Source organism: Miscanthus floridulus, chromosome 5, assembly GCF_019320115.1.
Source record: "Miscanthus floridulus cultivar M001 chromosome 5, ASM1932011v1, whole genome shotgun sequence".
NCBI classification, from domain to species: Eukaryota; Viridiplantae; Streptophyta; class Magnoliopsida; order Poales; family Poaceae; genus Miscanthus; species Miscanthus floridulus.
The window spans coordinates 135,936,023-135,956,488 of record NC_089584.1 but is presented as its reverse complement, the minus strand read 5'-3'; the positions used below and the strand labels follow the sequence as shown (position 1 = coordinate 135,956,488).

Sequence of the window (20,466 nt, the reverse complement as noted above, 5' to 3'; positions counted from 1 at the left end):
GAATTGTGATCAGGGCGGGATGTTGATAGAGAAGCAACAAGGCAAGGAGGTCTTGGTGTGGATCTATCCCCGTCTGTGTCGGTTAAGGACCGATTCGCTGTACGTCCTCATGTCATGTTGAACGCATGCCTATCACTTAGTTGGCCGGATAACTTAGTTCCGACCAGCGAAGCCGAGTAGCTCAACTCAGGCCGGAAGACCGAGAAGTGAAAGTGCGCACCCTAGCGGTAGTAAGGATGTGTGGGGAGCTATTGGCGTAAGTTCGAGGTGAGATTGACCACCTAGCAGAGTGGACTCCCTGAGGGTGCGGCGCTGCTCGGAGCCGCGATTCCTGAGATGTACCAAAGGTGACCTAAGGCTGCCTTCATGCGGTATGCCTAGGGTTTGTGTTAGGAATACCCCTCCAGCTGGATAGGAATCGATTCGAATCGCCGTCTCTCCCGGATAGTGAGAACTTGACTGATGCAGCGGCAACGTAGATGCACTTAATTGAACTTGATGGTTAAATCGATGATGATGATGATACAACATTATACCGGATATGGTTACTAATGTTTGGAGTTAATCAATTGCTTGCTCTAGTACAGGTGCTAATCTAGTTGATAGGTTAATATTGTTAACTTGCTGCTTACTCATAAATCAAATTATGCTCGGCTTATCACTAAAGCTTTTATGCAAAATGGTCGTCAAGCAAGATCCACCGATAAAGCCTTGCATACTCCTTGGTGTCATTTATTTCTAGTTTACGACGGGTAAGTCTAGCTGAGTACCTTCTCGTACTCAGGGTTTATTCCCCCTTGTTGCAGATGACGTGCTCTATAACGGCTACTGTAAGTATTGTCTCCACCCTACGGGGGATGAAGACTAGATCATGGGCATGATCATCTATGTTATCTTATCTTACTGCTTTTGCTGGATATGACTATGGAACTGGCTTGTATTTGAACTAAGTGTGTGTGATGGTGTCAAACTACCTTGCTTTCCGCTATTTGTGAACTCGTTTTGTAATAACTATGTGTACCTCTGATGTATGAGGTACTTATGAACTACTTGTGAAATGGATGTAACATGTGGCTTGTTATGTTGAATTACTGTGATCTTGGTTGTATGCAAGTTGGTTTGAAATCCTTCGTGGTTTCAGTTGACTACCGGGTTTATATGGGTTCAAGTATGATGGTTTGATCACTCCAGTGATTACTTTCGTACTTATGCTCTTATAAATTGGTCGGTTCTGTTACAGCAACCCTGCAAACACCACCTCCTTTGTAGATGTGCCAACACCACCCAGTGTATCACCTTGTGCACAAGTGTTAGCATATTTTCACAAACATTTTCAAGGGTGTTAGCACTCCACTAGATCCTAAATGCATATGCAATGAGTTAGAGCATCTAGTGGCACTTTGATAACCGCATTCTGATACGAGTTTCACTCCTCTTAATAGTACGGCTATCTATCCTAAATGTGATCACACCCACCAAGTGTCTTGATCACTAAAACAAAATGGCTCCTATATTTTATACCTTTGCCTTGAGCCTTTTGTTTTTCTCTTTCTTCTTTTCCAAGTTTAAGCATTTGACCATCACCATGCCATCACCATTGTCATGATTTCACCATTGCTTCATCACTTAGAGTAGTGCTATCTATCTCATAATCATCTTGATAAACTAGGTTAGCACTTAGGGTTTCATCAATTAACCAAAACCAAACTAGAGCTTTCAGCGGTTTGTTGGTAGTGCGGTCCCAGACTGTTATCCCGTGGCTACTTGGAAAGTGTCATTGGTGATCTGTAGCTCACTTGATCGGTGAGTGTGGTTTGTGTGAGGAATAAATCACCAGCTGGTTAGGAATCGATTCGAATCGCCATTGCTCCTGGACAGTGAGCACTTGACTTGAGCTACGGCATCGTAGTAATTATTATGGAACACTAATGGTTATTTGGATGGTATGAGATATGCTAAATCTAAGTTGGTAACTGGATGTCATTGGTTAATCAAGTGATTGCTATAGTACAGGTGCTTACCTAGATGGATAGGTCATAATGAAGATGATGCAAAGTACTTAAAATGGTTTCCTCATGATAGCTTATGATTTTCGCAAACAAGTCAGCTAGCCCACTAAAGAAAGCCTTGCATAATCCTTGGTGTCGCTTTATTTTGGTTTAAGACGGGTAAGTCTAGTGGAGTACTTTCTCGTACTCAGGGCGTTGTTCCCATTGTTGTTGCAGATGGTCAAATGTACTACGGCTATTGCATTAACTGCCTGTACCCGGCGATGGGTGACAACTAGGACCAAGGGCAATGGTCACTCCGTATCTCTCATCTGATGCTTTTGTTGGAGATGACTACCTACTGGCACTATATCTGAACCAAAAGGGTGTGTGTGGCTTTAAAACTATTTGCTTCCGCTATTTCAGATTTAACTTGGTTTGTAATAACTTTATGTTCTAAACTCTGATGTATCCCACTGTCATTGCGAACTTTATGTAATATGTGACGGTAATTGCTAAACTTGTACGATCTTGGTTTGTATGTCGATTGGTTTGAAATCCTTCGTGGTTTCACGGACTACCGGGTTATAAGTTTGCTAAATTATCTACTTCGATGGAAGATTTTCTTACTTAATCTCGTATAATTGGTCGGTTCTGTTACAAATCCTACTGTGGCCGTAACGCTGAGCGTAACTCGCTCCCTTGCTTCTTGGTTGGTGTTTATTTTATGATCTCTAGCCCCTATCCACGTCCATAGCATATGACCATCAGGCTTTACCTCTTTTGCTCGCTTGTTTATCCTAGCCTTGTGCCGATGTATACATGTGCTTTCATATTGCATTACAAGTAGTTCAAAATTTGCAATGCTACATAATGTTAATTTCAATTTTGTTAATTTGAATACTCTAACGTTTTGTTATCAATTTGTAATAGGATGACCCTTCCCACGTAGCACCCGTTGTACCCCATTCTTGAGGTGGAGTACGATGACCAGCACCGAGCACACATCTTGAGCGACAACGACGCAGAGGTGGCCTTGCCTCCTTTGAGGCCCCGCACGCACACCAGGGCGCATTAGTGGGACGAGCGTTATGTGTCGTACATACGGCGTGCCGGCTTCCTTGAGCTTGTCCGTGTTGTCAACCACGGTCTTCCGCCCCTTGACCTAGTACTACTTCCTACAGCTATAGACAGGTGCGAGTGCATTCTTTATACGTAAACTTTCTTCTAACAAATTTGAGACTACTAACAGTCGTTCTATTCTTATAACAGGTGGAGGCCTGAGACCCACACGTTCCACCTACCTTGTGGCGAGATGACCTTGACGTTGTAGGACGTGAAGGCTATTTTAGGCCTTCGGTTGGGGGGACTTTCAGTGATAGGGATAGTTGACAACGATCACTAGAGGGAGCTGGTGGCTCAGTTTACTGGTTTTCTTCCACCGGACGACGAGGCCTCTAAGAAAAATAAGTGAGAAATTCAAGTCTATTTAATACTTGCATTGCTTTACAGCTGGCATTGGGTCTCATTTTCTTTGATCAATTATAGGAAAAGTTCCGGTGTTTCATCGTCCTGGATCACAGAGCGCTTTGAGTATTTGGACCCACAAGCTGAGGAGGCATAGATCGATAGGTTCGCTCGAGTGTGGCTCTGGCACTTTCTTGGTGCTTTCCTCTTCCCAGATGCCTTGGGCAACACCATCAGCTGGATCTTCCTTGACATACTTCGCCAGCCATGGGAGAACATAGCGGGGTATAGCTGAGGCAGCGCAGTCCTGGCATGGACGTATCGACAGCTACGCATTGCCTGCCGTCGCACCTTAGGACATGCGAACCTTGGTGGTTGCTCCTACCTACTCTAGGTTTGGTGTTGGGAACGATTGCCTGTTGGGAGGTCCCTTAATAATGGTTTACCGGTAAGTACTTTGGTTCATTATATTCTTCCAGGCAGTTAGATATGATGAGATTATTTGTTGCTAATTCGTTATCGTATTCAATGCAGTAATGGAACGGGCATGATACACTCCCTACATCTTTGTATATCTAGACGAAAGCACAGTTAGTTAGAGGGAATGCGTGGCGCAAGTACAGGGAGTATACGGACGATCTCGACGTCCTGACACAACACTAGGTTACGCTCTCTATACTATCATAGCAGTGTCTTCTTCGATGTACACTATATCACAACTTAACACAATTACGAAATTTCAGGTGTTTTGGTGTCCTTGGGATTCTCCGGAGCTCCAGGACTATCTGAGTCCTATCACTAGGGACGAGTCACATGAGTATCGCTGCGACGTCCCTCTTATTTTCTTCCATGTGGTCGAGATTCACTTGCCCATCCGGGTCTGCAGACAGTTTGGAAGAATGACATGGTGCCCACCACCGCTTTACTCCACCAATCAAGAATTGCACGGGTGCGTTATCGATTAATAACAATGGTACAATTCAGAGGTGTGTTTGGTACAACTAACATCGTTTTGTTGTAGGTTTGACCGTAGGAAGAGGTACAAGACCAATGATTGGTGCGTGACACATAGCTCGTACATCCATTTGTGGCAGACCAGGGTACCACATGCGATCCTTGAGGGTTCTCCACACAACCAGCACACCTTCGACGAGTACCTGCGGTGGCTTCATAAGTCTACGAGGACACATATCAAGCCCTCGTACACTAACGTGGCGATTGACGAGGACTCAGAGGAAGATGTCATCAAAGATGTGTACGACGTCACCACTAGGGAGGACACACAGCTACAGAGAGCCCCGCTTCAAAGATACGTGATAAGATACTTGAATGGTATAATTTATTATCCTTTTGGTATTAAGTATGTGTACTAAAACTGTCCAACCGCATTTCTGTACACAGGTGACACAATTGTCAAGGCTGTCCAATGAAGTAGTGTTCCGGCTTCACGAGTCTAGAGGGCAGGGGTCAGGCGTTCTCGTGGCTTTTGTGGAGGTAAACATAAACTTGTCCGTTTCAAAAATATTTCTTTATTGTATATGCGTTTGGCTAATGAACTAACTTTAACGTCTATTTATGCAGAAGGTGAAGAAGAGCTACAGGAAGCTAGCTCAGAAGTTGAGCTGCATGGACACCCCTTATGAGGAACCACCACTCCCCGCGCGGTCGGGTGGCACGTCTTCAGCCTCTTTGAGGACACCAGCCAGCTCTTCTCAGGCGATGACGTAGGGTGCCACTTCCGCGGTGCGTACACCACCACATCTTAGCGCTGGGAAGGACCCTGTAACCGAGGACGAGGAGGACGACGATGAACCCCCGGGCTTCCGCGGACAGCACGACCAGTGGGACGAATGGCCGCAGGACGAGATCGACATGTCTCCGCTAGGTGGTGTCCCGTTTGGCACCCAAGGAGCCTCACAGGTACTAACAAAGATAGTTTGTTTTTCAGTACATAGGCTCCATGAACTAACGATCATAAAGAATTATAAGTAATCGTGCATATCATATACCTACAGGGTACGAGCCGTACGCACCGTCGACGTAACCATACCAACGTTGGCTACACTCCCAATGTGTTGTCAATAAATTCGAAGAGACAGAGGCGTCTGAGGGATCCTTACACTCCTGGGTCTTAGTTTGTTTAGGTCAAACGAATATTGACATCTAAAACTTGCGGGGTTATTTGGTTATTTTATGTCAAATTTATGTCAAAACAATGAATATGTTACATGGCAGCTTGTCAACTTGCTTCTTATTCGTTTCGTTGAGTCACGGCAGCACTGTCGGTGAGATTAAGTACCCTGCAGTCCCGGCGTATCTGGACACCGGTGGCAATTTTTCGTAATTGATTAGTTAAAATGGTGCATAACCGTATTATGAAAGACGAAAAACTAATCATTGGCTTATCAAATTCTCTATTCGGCCGTGAAAAAACTCAACAATATACTGGCGCGACGCGTTTCGATTTTACCATCCAAGTAGCCCGGGCCGGCGGCGGGCACAGTGGCCAGGTGGTGTGGCTGCTCGTGCGGTATGTTTGGTCCAACCACGCCACGCAACACGGCGCAGCACTGCCGCGCCATGATGGGTGGCGCGGCAGGACCGGCCACGTCAACGGCCCCCCGGCCGCCCCATGCCACGTCAGCCCTATGCCGCGCCACCATGCATGGCACGGCATAGGCATTTGGCCGCGCCAGGGCAATAGGCGCGGCCAAAAGTGTTAGTTTAAAAAAAATCGTCAGTGTTAGATTTAAAATTATATTAAAAAGGGTTAAAATTAAAAAAAAAATCTTGACAGAGCAGTTGCCGAACCGTCAATTATTACACAAAATACAAGTTTTTCAGGGGTACATAACATGTAGCTTTTGCAAATTAGAGTTTTCTTATGCAAATGCTCATGATAATCACGCTCAAAAGGTAGGTGCACACTAAATCATTAAAAAGGATTTAGAAGATAGTCTATAATGAAAATCTTCACTCCAAAAATGCCTTGTCTCGAAAATTATTATTGAAGCTACGATTTAAATTATAGATTCTATCTATAGCACTATGTAGGCGTAGATAATTATTATTCCCTAATTAGTTCCAAATTATAGCTCACTTTAGTTTTAAGTTATTTTTTCTATTTTTGACCAATCTATTTTTTAAACACATTAACATATGCAATTTCAAATGAATAAGCAATCAACACATGTCTTTAGAAATATAATGAAATTACTTTAATAATATAGATGTTGGTATTTTTATATAAACTTAGTAAAGGTAGAAAATTAATTCACACCAAAGTTAAATTAAATTATAATTTAGAAATGATGGAGTAGTGGCCAAAGCTCATAGTAATTTGTAGGATGGAGATTGAGGCCCTGTTTATTAGATCGATCCAGCTAATTATTAGCTGTGTTAGCTAGAAGAAACCAGTTAATATCTAATTGTTAGCTAGAGCGTAGGTACGACATAACAAAACATATTATCTGAGGATTTAGATAGATTCTTTAGTTAATTTTTAGCAGCTGATCCAAACAGATTGTTAGAAGGCCATGAAGTATTGATCATAGTCCCCAGACATGCCTTATGTTATCTAGCCAAATCAAGAAAAAAAAATGGAAATCATCAGGAACGATCCACATCCGAGAGACATGAATGCTTTTCCTCCCTACTTTCCGTTCCGTTACATCTGCACCAGTCAAAATCACCATTCAACCCTTCCCTTCTCCAAACGAGCCATCAGCCCATCTCCATCCATCCGCAATACAGGTACGTTTGGAACAGCTTACAAGCTGTTTATAGTCAGAATAAACTAAAATCAACAGTCAAGTATTATATTTTTCAACAATTTATTCTGACAACGTTTATTTTCACAACTTCTATTTATACTAAAAAAAAACATAAGCTAGATCACATCAGTTTATTTTAATAATCACTTTTACTTTATCGTAGCTTATCTCACGCTTTAAAATAAGCTGTACCACCCCGGGCGCCGCGCAGTCCAGTAGCGACTCCGCTCATCACAGTGGCTCGCCCACACAAGGCCGTCCAACCATCACCAATGCCTCCTGCAATTCGACTCCTTCCCCTCCTCGTCCTCGTCCTCCTCCTCGTCTATCTCCCCGTCTCCCTCTCCTCCCGCCACCACCGCCACCGCACCCCGTCCGCGTCCCCGTCCCCGTCCCCAGCGTCTTCTGATTCGGCGCCACTAGCGGTCCTCCTGGCCTGCAACGCCACCCGCTTCCAGCCGGCCTGCGTCTCCACGCTCTCCGCCGCCGCCTCCGATGCCTCCACCGCCGACCTCCTCGCCGCGACGCTCTCCGCGCTCCGCGCGCGCCTCCCGCCGGCCGTCACCACGGCCAAGTCCGTGCTGGCGTCCTCCTCCAACGTGAACCTCACCAACGCCGCCACCAACTGCCTCACGTTCCTCGCGCTCTCCTCGCACCGCCTCTCGCCGTCCCCGTCGCCGTCACTGCTCTCCGCCTCCACCGCGCTGCTCCACCTCTACGACTGCTGGTCCGCGTACAAGTACGTCAACTTCTCCCAAACCATCTCCGACGCCATGGCCTACCTCGACGCCACCATCACCGTGAACAGCAACTACATCTCCATGCTCGCCGCGTGGCAGCGCTACGGCGACGAGACGTCCCTCTGGAGCCCGCCGCAGACGGAGCGCGACGGGTACTGGCCGCCCGCCGCCGCCGCCGCGACCTCGGGTGCCGACGTGGACGCGCTCGGCGTGCCCAAGGGCCTGCCGGCGAACGCGACGGTGTGCAGCGCTGGGTGCGACCACAGGACGGTGCGGGAGGCGGTGGCGGCCGCGCCGGACTACGGCGACGGCGCGTTCGTGGTGCACGTGAAGGAAGGGGTGTACAGGGAGACGGTGAGCGTGCCGTGGGAGAAGACGAACGTGGTCCTCGTCGGCGACGGCATGGGGAAGACGGTGATCACCGGCGATCTCAACGCCGACACGTCCGGCGTGTCCACCTTCAACACCGCCACCGTAGGTGCGTATAAATACGCGTATTTCCGCCCCTTTCCTTCTTCGTTTTTCAAGTTCCTGCTTGCTGCGAAACGTACGTCCACACTACACCGATGAACGAGCGTACTCTTCGGCGTCGTACGCGTACGCGTGTGCTTGCATGGAATCAATGCGATCTCGTGACCCGAGCATTAAGGTAGCCGTTTGTCCGCACCGAAAACGATTTCCATGGATTAGATGTTGTGACGCAGCCCTACGTTTGATTTGCTTTGTACGTCGCCGTCCGGCATATGGCACATGACCAAGTGAACGTACGATCGTTTTTGTGAAGGATTAGCTGGCTAGCATTCACATAAGTTGATAATTGTACGTAAGTTTCAGCTCACCAGATTGAAGTTGTCCAAATACTTTGTGGTCCTTCGTTTTTCAAATGTGGCCTAGATAAACATAAAAGTTGCTTCCAGAAAGGTCTAGTGGTGAAGTTGCTTTAGTGGTAGCCTTTATTTAGGCCACGGCGCACACTGCAAGTGGTTTTTTTGACTAAGCAGCTGGGACAGAAGCAGCGCCTCTAGCTGTGTTTGTGTCAAGCAATTAATCTGCCTAATATATTTGTTACTATGTGAGTAAATGATTTGATAACTGCTGGCAGTAAATCTCTACCAACAAATCCAAATGGATTCATGATAGTCAATTAGTCCTACAAACAAATCCTCCAACAGTAGCGAGCTCAAACGCTCTGTTCGCTTGACTTATAAGTCATATTTTTTTAATCAATAAATAATATTTTTCTCTCGTAATAAATCAGCTTCGGCCCGCTGGCCAGCAATGCATGTGGTCCGTGCCGGGAAGAGACAATGCGGCGTAGCGTCACGAGCCTGCTCCTAGCGCTAGGCTACGGAAACGCCCAACTTTCCCGTGCTCTGGTCGGCCCCACAAACGGAAAGCCGTGTGCCGCGTGTCGTGGTTCGCCTACAGGGCCGCCGGCCGCCGATTCTCGTAGCCATTCAGTCCACCCAGAAGAAACTGCGGGCGAGCCTGATCCACCGCCGTCTCAACTTTGTCGTGCACTCCATCACTCATGTAGTCGCGTGCTAACACGCAGTATGTGCTGCAGGTGTGCTCGCGGACGGGTTCATGGCGCGCGACCTGACGATCGCCAACACGGCGGGCCCCGACGCGCACCAGGCGGTGGCGTTCCGGTCCACGGGGGACCGCACGGTGCTGGACGCCGTGGAGCTGCTGGGTCACCAGGACACGCTGTACGCGCACGCCATGCGGCAGTTCTACACCCGGTGCCGCGTCGCGGGCACCGTGGACTTCGTCTTCGGCAACTCCGCCGCGGTGCTCCACGACACGGCGCTCGTGGTCCTGCCCCGGCAGCTGCGGCCGGAGAAGGGGGAGAACGACGCCGTCACGGCGCAGGGCCGCACCGACCCGGCGCAGCCCACGGGGATCGTGCTCAGCCGCTGCGCCGTCAACGGCAGCGACGAGTACCTGGCGCTGTACCGCGAGAACCCCCGCGTGCACCACGTGTACCTGGGCCGCCCCTGGAAGGAGTACTCCCGGACGGTGTACCTCCGGTGCACGCTCGCGGAGATCGTGCAGCCGCAGGGGTGGATGCCCTGGAGCGGGGACTTCGCGCTCAAGACCCTCTACTACGGCGAGTACGACAGCGCTGGCCCCGGCGGAGGCGGCGCGGCCAGCCGGAGGGTGGCGTGGAGCAGCCAGGTGCCCAAGGACCACGTCGACACGTACAGCGTCGCCAACTTCATGCAGGGGCACGAGTGGATACCCAAAGTGTAGTACTAGTACTTATGCTGCGTAATAACAGTAGAGAATGTACTGTGAACAATCGTGTCGAACAATTGACACGGTGCCCCCCCTGACGTTGAGCTTGAACATTGCAGTTACTCCTAATGTGGAGAGAGCAAGTCAAAGAACAGGAATAAACCTGCCGCGATAACGATCGCCATGGACATGGACATGTCAAGTGGCTGTGGCCTCAGCCCTCACGAAATGGTAGAGTGAAGTGGTGGTGCGGCACTCTGGCAGGGCACGAAGACGACATGCAGATAGGCTCGGAGTGCGGTTTCCGCAATTAGCAGGTCCTGGCAAACAACATTATCGCCTCGCCGCTAGTGGCGGTCCATCACTGCAACACTGCCTGCCTTTGCAGCTGCGTCTTTTCACTGCATGTGCGCCGCCGCCCAACGAACCAACCATACAAGGTGAGGCAGGAGAGTCTGGGTACATGGTTGTGGATCGGCGCCCACCCACTTACCGACGCATGCATTCATGCATGACTCAGGGAGTCGATGACAGAGCAGGAGAGCCGAAATGTTTGTGCGGAGGTAATGGGGAGAATGCTGCTGTTGTCGAATGTTCTTTTTCTTCAAAGAATAAATTCGGCATCATCATCTCTTGCGCCCAAGAGAATTAGACCGCTTATTTCAGCAAAATATAATAAAGAACAGTTCAATTCAAAACTTAATTTTAGCATTAATTAGCTATCTAAAACAACAAATAACTGCATTACGGCTGTCTCTAGAACGGGACAAAGTTGGATGATTCGTTCCCTGTTGTCTTCACCTTGTCGTAGATACTTCAGCACTACTTTTCAGCGAACGAATAATGTTTTTCTCTCACAACAAATCAGTATAAGCATCATCGTAAGCCAAGCGTGTGGTGTGTTTTGCTTGTTTGAGTGTATTAGTACCGGGGCTAACCATTACAAAAATAAGAGTGGGTAGTACCGGGGCTATGCATACATTTCAGGCATGCCATACATAAAACAAAATAGTCAGTTTCCCCTGTTCTCTTGTTTTTTTTCCCTGTCGACAGAAAATACTCCCAAGGCAAAAAATCATGCGTCAATTCCGGGACCAGGGTAAGCTGGGAGACTCATTATCCTCTTGTCAAGCACAGGAGCGCCCACTGTAAAATGGTACAAGCTTTGAAACTCCAAGCCTTTCAAGCCAAGTGCCTCGTGAACTACACAAAAAGTCTAGAAACTTAGAAGCTACACAAAAATTCTAGAAATAGAAGCTATCACAGTGGACAGTTAAACTATTGCCAACTCTCTGAATTGACTGGAAATATGGAGAATATTACTGCCTCGGGTCAATAATGACTGACGTTTCAGACAGCCATGTTAGCTCGCATTTAGCTGTACACTGCTGTCTGAAACTTCGAGAAATAATGACAAGAGGGCGTATTCAAGATGTCATCATGGATTATAATTAAGAAAAAAAACAAGCATCATAAATCAGAAGTGACCTTGTGCTTCACGATGACAAGAGGTGAAGAGGAACAATCAACTTGGGCATGAAAATCGAGCAATGTGCTGCAAAGATGTATCTAATGCCAACCCGTGTTTTTCATGAACAAAAAAACTAAACATTTTGCATGTAACATGTACAAAATATTAAATGAAAGAATTGATCAATTGAGTAGTTGAGATGATCTCATTCTTAAGCTAGACAGCTGAACTATTAGGAAAACATGATTGGAGCTTAGTCATGTGAAGCATTAACACATATTTGTCTTTCACCAAATTTCCGAGAAATAGGTGTAAATGACATAATATGTAGAAATTGATGATACTTAGTGGTGACTGGTGAGAGAGTTGGGTGCATACTGCATAGGGCCATGTAAACCAATTTTGTTTCAGGACATTTGACAGTGAAAGACATGATAATTAGTTCATTCTCTGTTGTGAGTGTTAATTCACACCAGGCTAAGAAAAACCAGATAGCATCGCTTTAAAGGGATTAAAGGTATAAGGAGATAGACAATGTATGCAAGGGAACTTCTGGGTTATGGCAAGAGTAATTCATTATTCTTGGTTCTTGCTTGATTCAAAAAGGATACAAAAGGCTATCCTTCAGAATCTAACGAACACCCTTTAACCCCAGGAAACTTATGTTAACTATGTCAAATATGCCTACAAGGAAACTGAATTAACATCTAAAACACTTTCTATCTCGTTTCTAATAGTTATGGGTCTCACACAATCAACTATCAAACTAAAACATCAGATGCTTTTAAACAAGCAGCTAGATGACACCAGTTCAGTTTTTCATGGAAATTAGAGATAACAATGAATCAAATAGCCAATGATAGGTTTTTGTATTTAGCTGAAAAGTTGAGTTGCTCTCTGAGTTTAGAAGTTGTTTATTTGATTTCAAGAAGACTGACCCATATAAAATAGTCTTGTGAACAAATGGAAAAAGCCAAAAAGAAGTCTCTTCGTAACCCATCAGTTATCTGGGTCAATCTATATCACCTATCCTACTATCACACTCTCAACCAAGCAACGCTATCTGCAGCGCAGATATCCCATCATGATTCAACATTGATCACAAAAATGTGTTTGTTAAACTAACATTTGATTTGCAACACTTATAAAACAATATCAACTACTGCACTGTTAGGACTAAAATGCATATCTACGGCAATTATACAATACCTAGAGGCAGAATAGGGCACGCATCAGTCATTAGAGCTATGCCCATTATGATACACCCTTCTATTCATTAAATATAGTCATTCTTCGTGTCGGTGCGAAAAGTGAATATTTATAGTTTTGCCGTACGTTGTGATCGGATGTGGCCTAGCACTCAATGACACAGGGTTTATACTGGTTCAGGCAACGTGCCCTACGTCCAGTCTGAGTCGGTCGGAGACTTTATTCCAGAGCCCAAGTGCTCAAAGTTTGTTGTGGGGTTACAAACGAGAAGGAGTAAGATAGGGGATATCAGAGGTCCGGTCGAACTCCGGACCGAAGGGCCAAGAGTGATGGGTGCTCCGACGTACGCTAAGTATTCGAACGTGTGCTCTGTCTGGCTTTAGAGTTCTAGAGCCAAGCAGAGAGAATCAGTATCAACTGTCTGAATCGTTGGTTGTTCGAATCGTCCTCCTTTTGAAGAGAGCACACCCCCTTTATAGATGAAGGGGCGGCTTTACAAGAGAGAGAGAGAGTGGGAGAAAGAGTGTGTGTGCTACCTAGTCTTGTTGCCCACGCCGTCAGGTACAAGACGGTTGGTCGGCGCCCACAATACTGTTGATGACTGGATGCATGCGGTTAGTTTCACCGTGTTCTTCTGATATGGTAAATGTCGGCGCCTACCATACTATAGGTCAAATGTTGGCGCCCACAACACTGTTGGTGTCAGGACATGTTTGGAAGGTTATAAAGTACCCTTCTGACATGACCTGACAGGGTCCTTGGTATTGCGGTTGACTGGAGCGCCCCGCCTTACTTGCTCTGTTCGTTTCCTAGGTCCTCACCGAGCGGGCGTCCCCGGTCAGTTGTTTCCCAGTCGGCTCCGACCTCCCGGTCGGAGAAGAGCTATAAGCAGAGGTTCGATTATTCCTGGTCGGAGAAGCGGGTCGAAGTCGGAAGCGAGCGTCGTCCTTTCCTTTGCTAGGCCTTCCGGTCGGAGAGGCGGGCCAGAGTCGAAAGCGAGCGCCGTTCCTCTTCGTCCAGGCCTTCCGGTCGGAGAGGCGGGCCGGAGTCAGAAGCGAGCGCCATTCCTCTTCGGCCAGGCCTTCCGGTCGGAGAGGCGGGCCGAAGTCTTCTTGGCCAGGCCTTTCGATCGGAGAGGCGGGCCGGAGTCAGAAGCGAGCGCCGGTCCTCCTTGGCCAGGCCTATTGGTCGTAGATTGGATCGCCTTTCTGGCCTGTCGTTAGGTTTTTGGACCGGCCCAGGAGTTGCGCGTCGTTCGCAACGTCGTCTGCTGGGCCGAGCTTTTGCTGAAAAATAGGTCCATGAGGGACCCCGGGTTTATGAACCCGACAGGAGCCCCTGAGCCCCCGGGTGATTCGAGTAGAATCGTCTAGTTTTTTTGTCTTGACAGTGGGTGCGCGCCAGCGCACCCGTGGGTGTAGCCCCCGAGCCTTCGGGCGATTCGGGTTAAATCGTCTGGGGGTTTTTTCGTTTTGTCAGCGGGGAATTTTTATTTTGACAGCGGGTGCGCGCGAGCGCACCCGCGGGTGTAGCCCCCGGGCGATTCGGGTTGAATCGTCTGGGGGTTTTGTTTTGTTAGCGGTGGAATTTTTTGTCTTGACAGCGGGTGCGCGTGAGCGCACCCGCGGGTGTAGCCCCTGAGCCCCCGGGCAATTCAGGTTGAATCGTCTGGGGGTTTCGTTTTGTCAGCGGGGGAATTTTTTTGTCGTGACATCGGGTGCGCGTGAGCGCACCCGCGGGTGTAGCCCCCGAGCCTACGTCCGACTGGTGAGTCGGTTGGAGGCTGAGCATCTTGGTACTCTTTCCTAAGGCCACAGACTGTCGTTCGGGGTGTTCGCCCGTGTTTGTCCCGCCAGCGACCTGCGTGGTCGGTTGATTTCCCGAATCGGTATCGGGCGACCTGAGCCCCTGAGCCCTGTTGGGCTCGGTAGGGGTTGGTCTAGTTCTGTGCGTTACCCTGTCTATGGTTTCTGCAACCGAAGGGGTTGAGCTAACATCGCTTGCCTCGATGGCTCGAGTGACGTGCTCGGTGAGCTCGCTAACGGACACGTTCGAGTGGAATCTGGGTCCATCGTTAGTGACAGGGTTGGCATAGCCCTTATGTGGTATTCCACTGCTCCTTAACCCGTGTCTCGGCAGATGCTTGGGTCATTCCAGAGACCGACTCAGGTGGCCCGCTGACCTCCTCTCGATGAAGATTCTGTGGGCATGGCTCGAGGTTAGGATCGAACAAGAAGGTTGTGATGACACTGTCTGTCTCCAAGCAGATTGGGCGAGGGCCGTTGGGGCTCATCTGCATTTTCTCCCCTGGCTCTGTTTGACATGAGGCGGCCTTCGAACCCCCCATCGGTCGTTGCTCTTGTCGAATGAGGCAACTTCTGCTTCGTGACGCAACATGGAGCATTGTGATGCGTTTAACTGCATATGCAATACTTCGGATGTATGGGATGAATGAATGAATGTGTGAATGAATGTGCAAATGCATGTATGAGAATGGATGAATGAATGATCATATATTAGAAAAAATAAAGTAAGCGGGATCGGTAGAGTTACCTTGATGACTCAAGTGACAAGCTTGAGGAGTTTTTATCGGATATGTCCAAATGAGATTCATGCTCATCGTTCATGACAGAGTCAGCATGACCCACATGGGGCGTCCCTTTGCTCCTTACCCGTCTCTCGGTATTCGCCTAAGCCATCCAATCGACTTAGGAAGCCCGTTGGTCTCTCCTTGGCGGAGATCATGTCGTTGGGTCCTTCCAGGTCCTGCCTGGGAAGGCGAAGGGCCGTCTGCGTGTGGTTGCGCCTTGTTTCCCGCGCCCAACATGTAGTAGTGGTGGGCCATGCCTAGGCCATGTCCCGTTTAACCAGATGTCGTCTCGTCGGACAGGGCGCATCCCATCAGTCAGGACATGTCCCACTGCATCCCATCCGCATTGAATGGGGGAAGGGAGATGGTTTTTCGCCCCAATCCTTCGCCTTTCCTCAACTGCTCCTCCTCCTCCTTAAATAGGAGAAGGGAGAGGGTTTTTGTCCCATTCCTTTGCCTATTCCCCAACTATTGTCTCTCCTCCTTCTTCCTTCTCGCCAAGAGCATTTGTGTGCCATGGCGATTCCTAAAAGAAAAAGGGTAGAGCGAAGGAGAGGAGAATTCATAGATCCATTCGTGAACCCGGGGGGCAATGTTGAGCTAGAGGCAATCCAACGTTGATGAGACGGTGCTGGCGGCCTTCACCGAGAAGGGGCTGCTTCCACTGAAGGAGGTGGTGCACTGGAGGGCTCCTGTAGGGGAGGCTTTCCCGTGACCTCAGGCCAGTGAGGTCGTCTCCTTTCTTGCCTTCCACGAGCGTGGGCTAGGATACCCCGCGCACTAGTTCCTGCGTGGGCTCCTCAATGAGTGGGGCTTGGAGCTGCAGCACCTTAATCCGACTGGGGTGCTGCACGTCATCGACTTCGTGACTGTCTACGATGCCTTCCTCGGGATGGAGCCGCACATGGATTTCTTCCGACTGATCTTCACCGGTGGGCTTTGTCGGAGGGGAAGCCGCCCAGGACCATGCCGGTTGGGGGCTTCGCCCTATAGAAGAAGCCTAGTGCGTCGAGCTGCTACCCCGCATACACCCCCTACGACTTCAATCGAGGGTGGCATGGGGAATGGTTCTACATCAGGAACCCGGCGGAGGTGCCATTCCTGCCGTTCACAGGTAGAAGGCCAGAGAGGCGAGAGAGCTGGTCGTGGGGCCCTTCTAGCCGGCAGAACAACTAGAGATCATCGAGGTGGAGCTCCAGAAGCTGTTGTAGCATGACCTCGACTGGCTATGGGTGTTCCACACCTTCTTCCACTGTCGGGTCGCCCCACTGGTGGAAAGGACACGACCGATGTGGCTACACTTCGTCCCGACAGACCCCGACCGCGCGTCACCGGTGGAGTTAGCGAAGGACGAAGTCTAGAGCCGACTCAATCAGGTGCTACAACTGAAGGCCCGAGAGACCCTCGAAGGAAAGCCCGGACCTCTCCATGCTGGGAAGCTGCCCAATCTGGTACACTCTCCTCTCCTTATTCCGTGTCCCTTTCGATCTTGCTCTCCTGTAATGTGACTTCAAGTTGTCCATTTCGTAGGGACTCACCATTTATAAATCCCGGCTGTATCTTCCGAAAGGGTCAGAGGGTGTGGCTCGGCAAGCCTCTCTGATGGAAGCGGTAGACGACAAGAAGAAGAAGAGAGCTGAGAAGGCTCGGAGGAGGCACCAGAAGGAGCAGGAGGTCGCCCCGCGTGTGCGGGCCATCAAAAATCAGAGTGATGTGGAGGCGGAGCTCGAGTTGGAGGACCCCACGGAGGTGGGTGGCGACGCAAGCTCTTTCGGGGATGAGGGTAGCCGGAGCGTCTTCGTGACTTCGATGGAGCGTTGCGAGCCTACGACCACGTCTGCCAGCGGTGGGTGGGACGCAGAGAGGCGTGGCGGTGTTCCCGCACCAAGGAAGCACACCGCGAGCTCAGACACCATCAGCGAGTGGGAGGCGAAGCGGACGCGTACGCCACGCCCTTCAGAGGCATCACCGGCCTTGTCCCCACCTGTTTCGGGTGCGGTGGGGCAGGCTAGATGGTCGGAGGAGTGGGCTTGCACCCTCGCATCATTAGTGCCAGCGCCGACGCATGACCCACAATGGGGGGATGTCTCGCTAGCTGCTCCGGTCAGCGTGCCTCTAGCCTGCGGGCGTGGCGACTCGTGGGTCGATTGGGAGTCGGCTGAATCGACTCCCCTCGGTCAAAGTGAGGGGGCATGGCTCGCGACCTGTGAGCGGCCCTCATCTAGTGGGCCCGTTGCTGGCGGGTCAGGGTTTCAAAGCCCTGCCGCTTACATCCCGGTATGCTTTCTTTGTTTCTTTTCAATCTTATAGTTTGAGTTTTTTGAGCGCAACTGACCTGTATTTTTTCGATAGTGGCCAAATACTAAAGGGGTTGAGCATCACTCCGCCTCCCATGCGGGAGGAGTGGAGGCCCACTTTGCAGCGTGTCGTAATGAGCGGTGGGAGAGTAGGGTGGCGGCGGTGCGACCTTCCCCTCTAGGGGCTGCGCCCTGTAGGTTGGTTGCAAGTACGGCGACAGCGGTGGTGTTGGCGGCGATCCCGATGGCGATGACAGAGGTTGGGTCAGAGGTGACCCTTGCGGCCCCTCCCCCAACAGTTGTGGTGGAAGAGAGAAGGGAGACCGAGCTCCCTGCCTCGCCTGGCGGAGGGACGCATGGCTCGCCCTCTTGGTCAGAGCTATCGGGGTCTGGTGGAGACATGGCCAAACCAAAGGTAGAGCAACTGTCGGTGGGCCGCAAGGTCGAGGAGGTGGAGATCCCTTGCCCCGACAAGGTTGGCGCCAGGGTGGAGCCGCCGGCCATCCTGCCATCGTGGAAGTTGGCGGTGGTCCGGTCGTCGGCGGGGCCTTCCAGCGGGTTGGGGGCGACCACCGACCTAGTGTGGCCCTCACCTGGCGACCAGAAGAAGGCATGGTTCATCCTTCGGGATGAGGAGGAGGTGCCGTTCTAGGACGTACTTGGGGGGAGAGGACTCACGATGGAGTCCGATCTCGCCCAAACCAGGGAGAGGCTTGAGGAGGCCTTAGAGCGGGTCAGGTCCTTCCATCAGGTGGTTATGGTTGACCTGCCCCATGTCATAGAGGTATGTTTTTTGCATTTGTCCTTGACTCCTTAGTTTATCACTGGTTGCTTCAGCGTGTTTGCTTCTTGCTTTGCAGGGCTTGGAAGAGATGTCAAGCCGCAAGTCTCGTTTCCTCCAGGGGGAGCACGCTCGGATGGAGCGAGAGGCCACGGCGTCGTGGTGGGTCACTGAGCTTGAGCGCTAGCTAGAGTTCGCCCGCCATGAGTCTCATGACCCGGCGGCCAAGGCGACGGAGGCGCGGGCAGCGAAACTACTCACGGTGGAGCGAGCGACTGCCGTTGAGCGAGGACTTGACATGGCGAAGGTCCACCAGGCGGAGACCGAGGCGACGCTCTAGAAGTCCCTTGTGGAGATCAAAGCGTCACTCTAGAGTTCCCTAGAGGCCCGAGAGTTGGAGCAGAAGGCCCGATCGGAGGTCGGCCAGGAAGTGCTCACGCTTCAGGGGCAGGTGTTGGGGACGGAGGAGTCGAACGCTTGGCTATGCGAGCAGGTGACTCGATAGGAGGAAGGTCTCTCCATCCTCGAGAACACCCACCTCGGTATGTTCCTGTTCTGCCTTTGATGTCTTGGATTTTTCCTTTAGTTTACTTCTGAGCTTGTCATCCTTCTTCTAGAACTAGGTGAAAGGGTTGGTTCTCTGGAGAAGGACCTAGAGACAGCCAAGGCAATGATCAGTCAGAGCGCGAAGGCACTGGCCAAGTCCCTTGAAGAGCGACATGCTCTCAAGGGGGACTTTGACCAGATCCGCAATGTCACCCAGGTCGTCGTCTCGGAGGTGTTTGGGTCGGCGCCGAGCACCAGCACGCCCACCATCCGACTGGCGAAGGTTTTGGATGAAGTTCAGAGCCTGGGTCAGAAGCGAACATTGCCCCACCTTCGACCGAACCGAGTGTCATCCTGGAGGAGAGCGAGCGGCCCTTATCTTCACCGATAGCGCCGGCAGCCGATGCCATCGGGCAACCACAATAGCATGTAAAGTAGAAATAGGTAGTATGTGTAAGGGATAAGTTCATGGGGGAGTCCCCATGTAAACATTTTTGTGTATTTATGAATACATTAGTTTCATTTTTATGATGGAATCACTTCGTAAGGGGAAGCATGTCGCATCCGTTTCTTATTTTTACCCAAGCATAGCTCTGTTTCTTATTCTTTCTTTTCTGCACCTGTCTGTTTGACCGTAGGCTACAGCCTTAAGAACCCAAACATGGCCCGTGAGGCTCAGCAGCTCGTAACCATAGGTCGTGGCGGGGTGTGATCGGTCAGAATATTTAAAGCAAAGTTACATAAGGTAATTAAAGGAACGAACTACCCTTTTGTTTGGGTAAAAAGTATTTACCATATGATAGTAAAAAACAAAGGTGGTATCGCACTCTCATGGAGCCCCCAAGTGACCCAGGCCAAAAGTGTTCGGGCCAGGGTGCTCTGTAGGAGCGAACATTGAATGAAAGAAAGCAGTAAGACCGAATTTTTAGGGGAAGAAACAACGTAACTCTTCAATGTTCCAAGTGTTGGTGAGAACATCGCCGTTGTCATCCTTCAGTCAGTAGGCGCTTGGTTGGATCACTTCGGACACCATATAGGGTCCTTCCCAAGGTAGAGATTGAGTCCTTCGAAGGACGAGGTCTCCAACCTCGAAGATTCTCCCTCTGATTTTTCTTTCATAGTACATGCGGAGAGTTTGCTGGTAGAGAGCGAAGCAGATGATGGTCGTCTCATGGGCCTCCTTGAGCAGGTCAACTGCATCTTGTTGAGCCTTCGTGGCTTGGTCGCGGTCGAAGGCCTTCACTCTTGGGGCACCGTGGTCGAGGTCAGAGGGCAACACTGCTTTAGCTTCGTAGGCCAGCGAAGAAGGGTGTGAACCCTGTGGATCAGTTTGGGGTCGTTCTTAGGATCCAGAGGATTGCTG

General features: G+C 50.0%; 1 protein-coding gene and 1 pseudogene across 1 annotated transcript; one reads left to right on the top strand and one right to left on the bottom strand.

Annotated features, from left to right (window-relative positions):
• Positions 1-7,441: 7,441 nt before the first annotated feature.
• LOC136453747 (probable pectinesterase/pectinesterase inhibitor 51) lies at positions 7,442-10,397 on the top strand. The gene is made up of 2 exons (XM_066454304.1): positions 7,442-8,446; positions 9,536-10,397. Exons 1-2 carry the CDS (start codon positions 7,501-7,503, stop codon positions 10,222-10,224), a joined length of 1,635 nt encoding a protein of 544 aa, XP_066310401.1. The 5' UTR covers positions 7,442-7,500; the 3' UTR covers positions 10,225-10,397.
• An 887-nt stretch (positions 10,398-11,284) lies between these two features.
• The window catches only part of LOC136451211 (uncharacterized), a 42,385-nt pseudogene continuing 33,203 nt past the window's right edge, over positions 11,285-20,466 (bottom strand).

Coding starts and splice junctions, on each gene's coding strand:
- LOC136453747 (XM_066454304.1), top strand. CDS start 7,501: ATGCCTCCTGCAATTCGACTCCTTCCCCTCCTCGTCCTCGTCCTCCTC. Junction 8,447..9,535: donor CTTCAACACCGCCACCGTAG/GTGCGTATAAAT, acceptor TATGTGCTGCAG/GTGTGCTCGCGGACGGGTTC.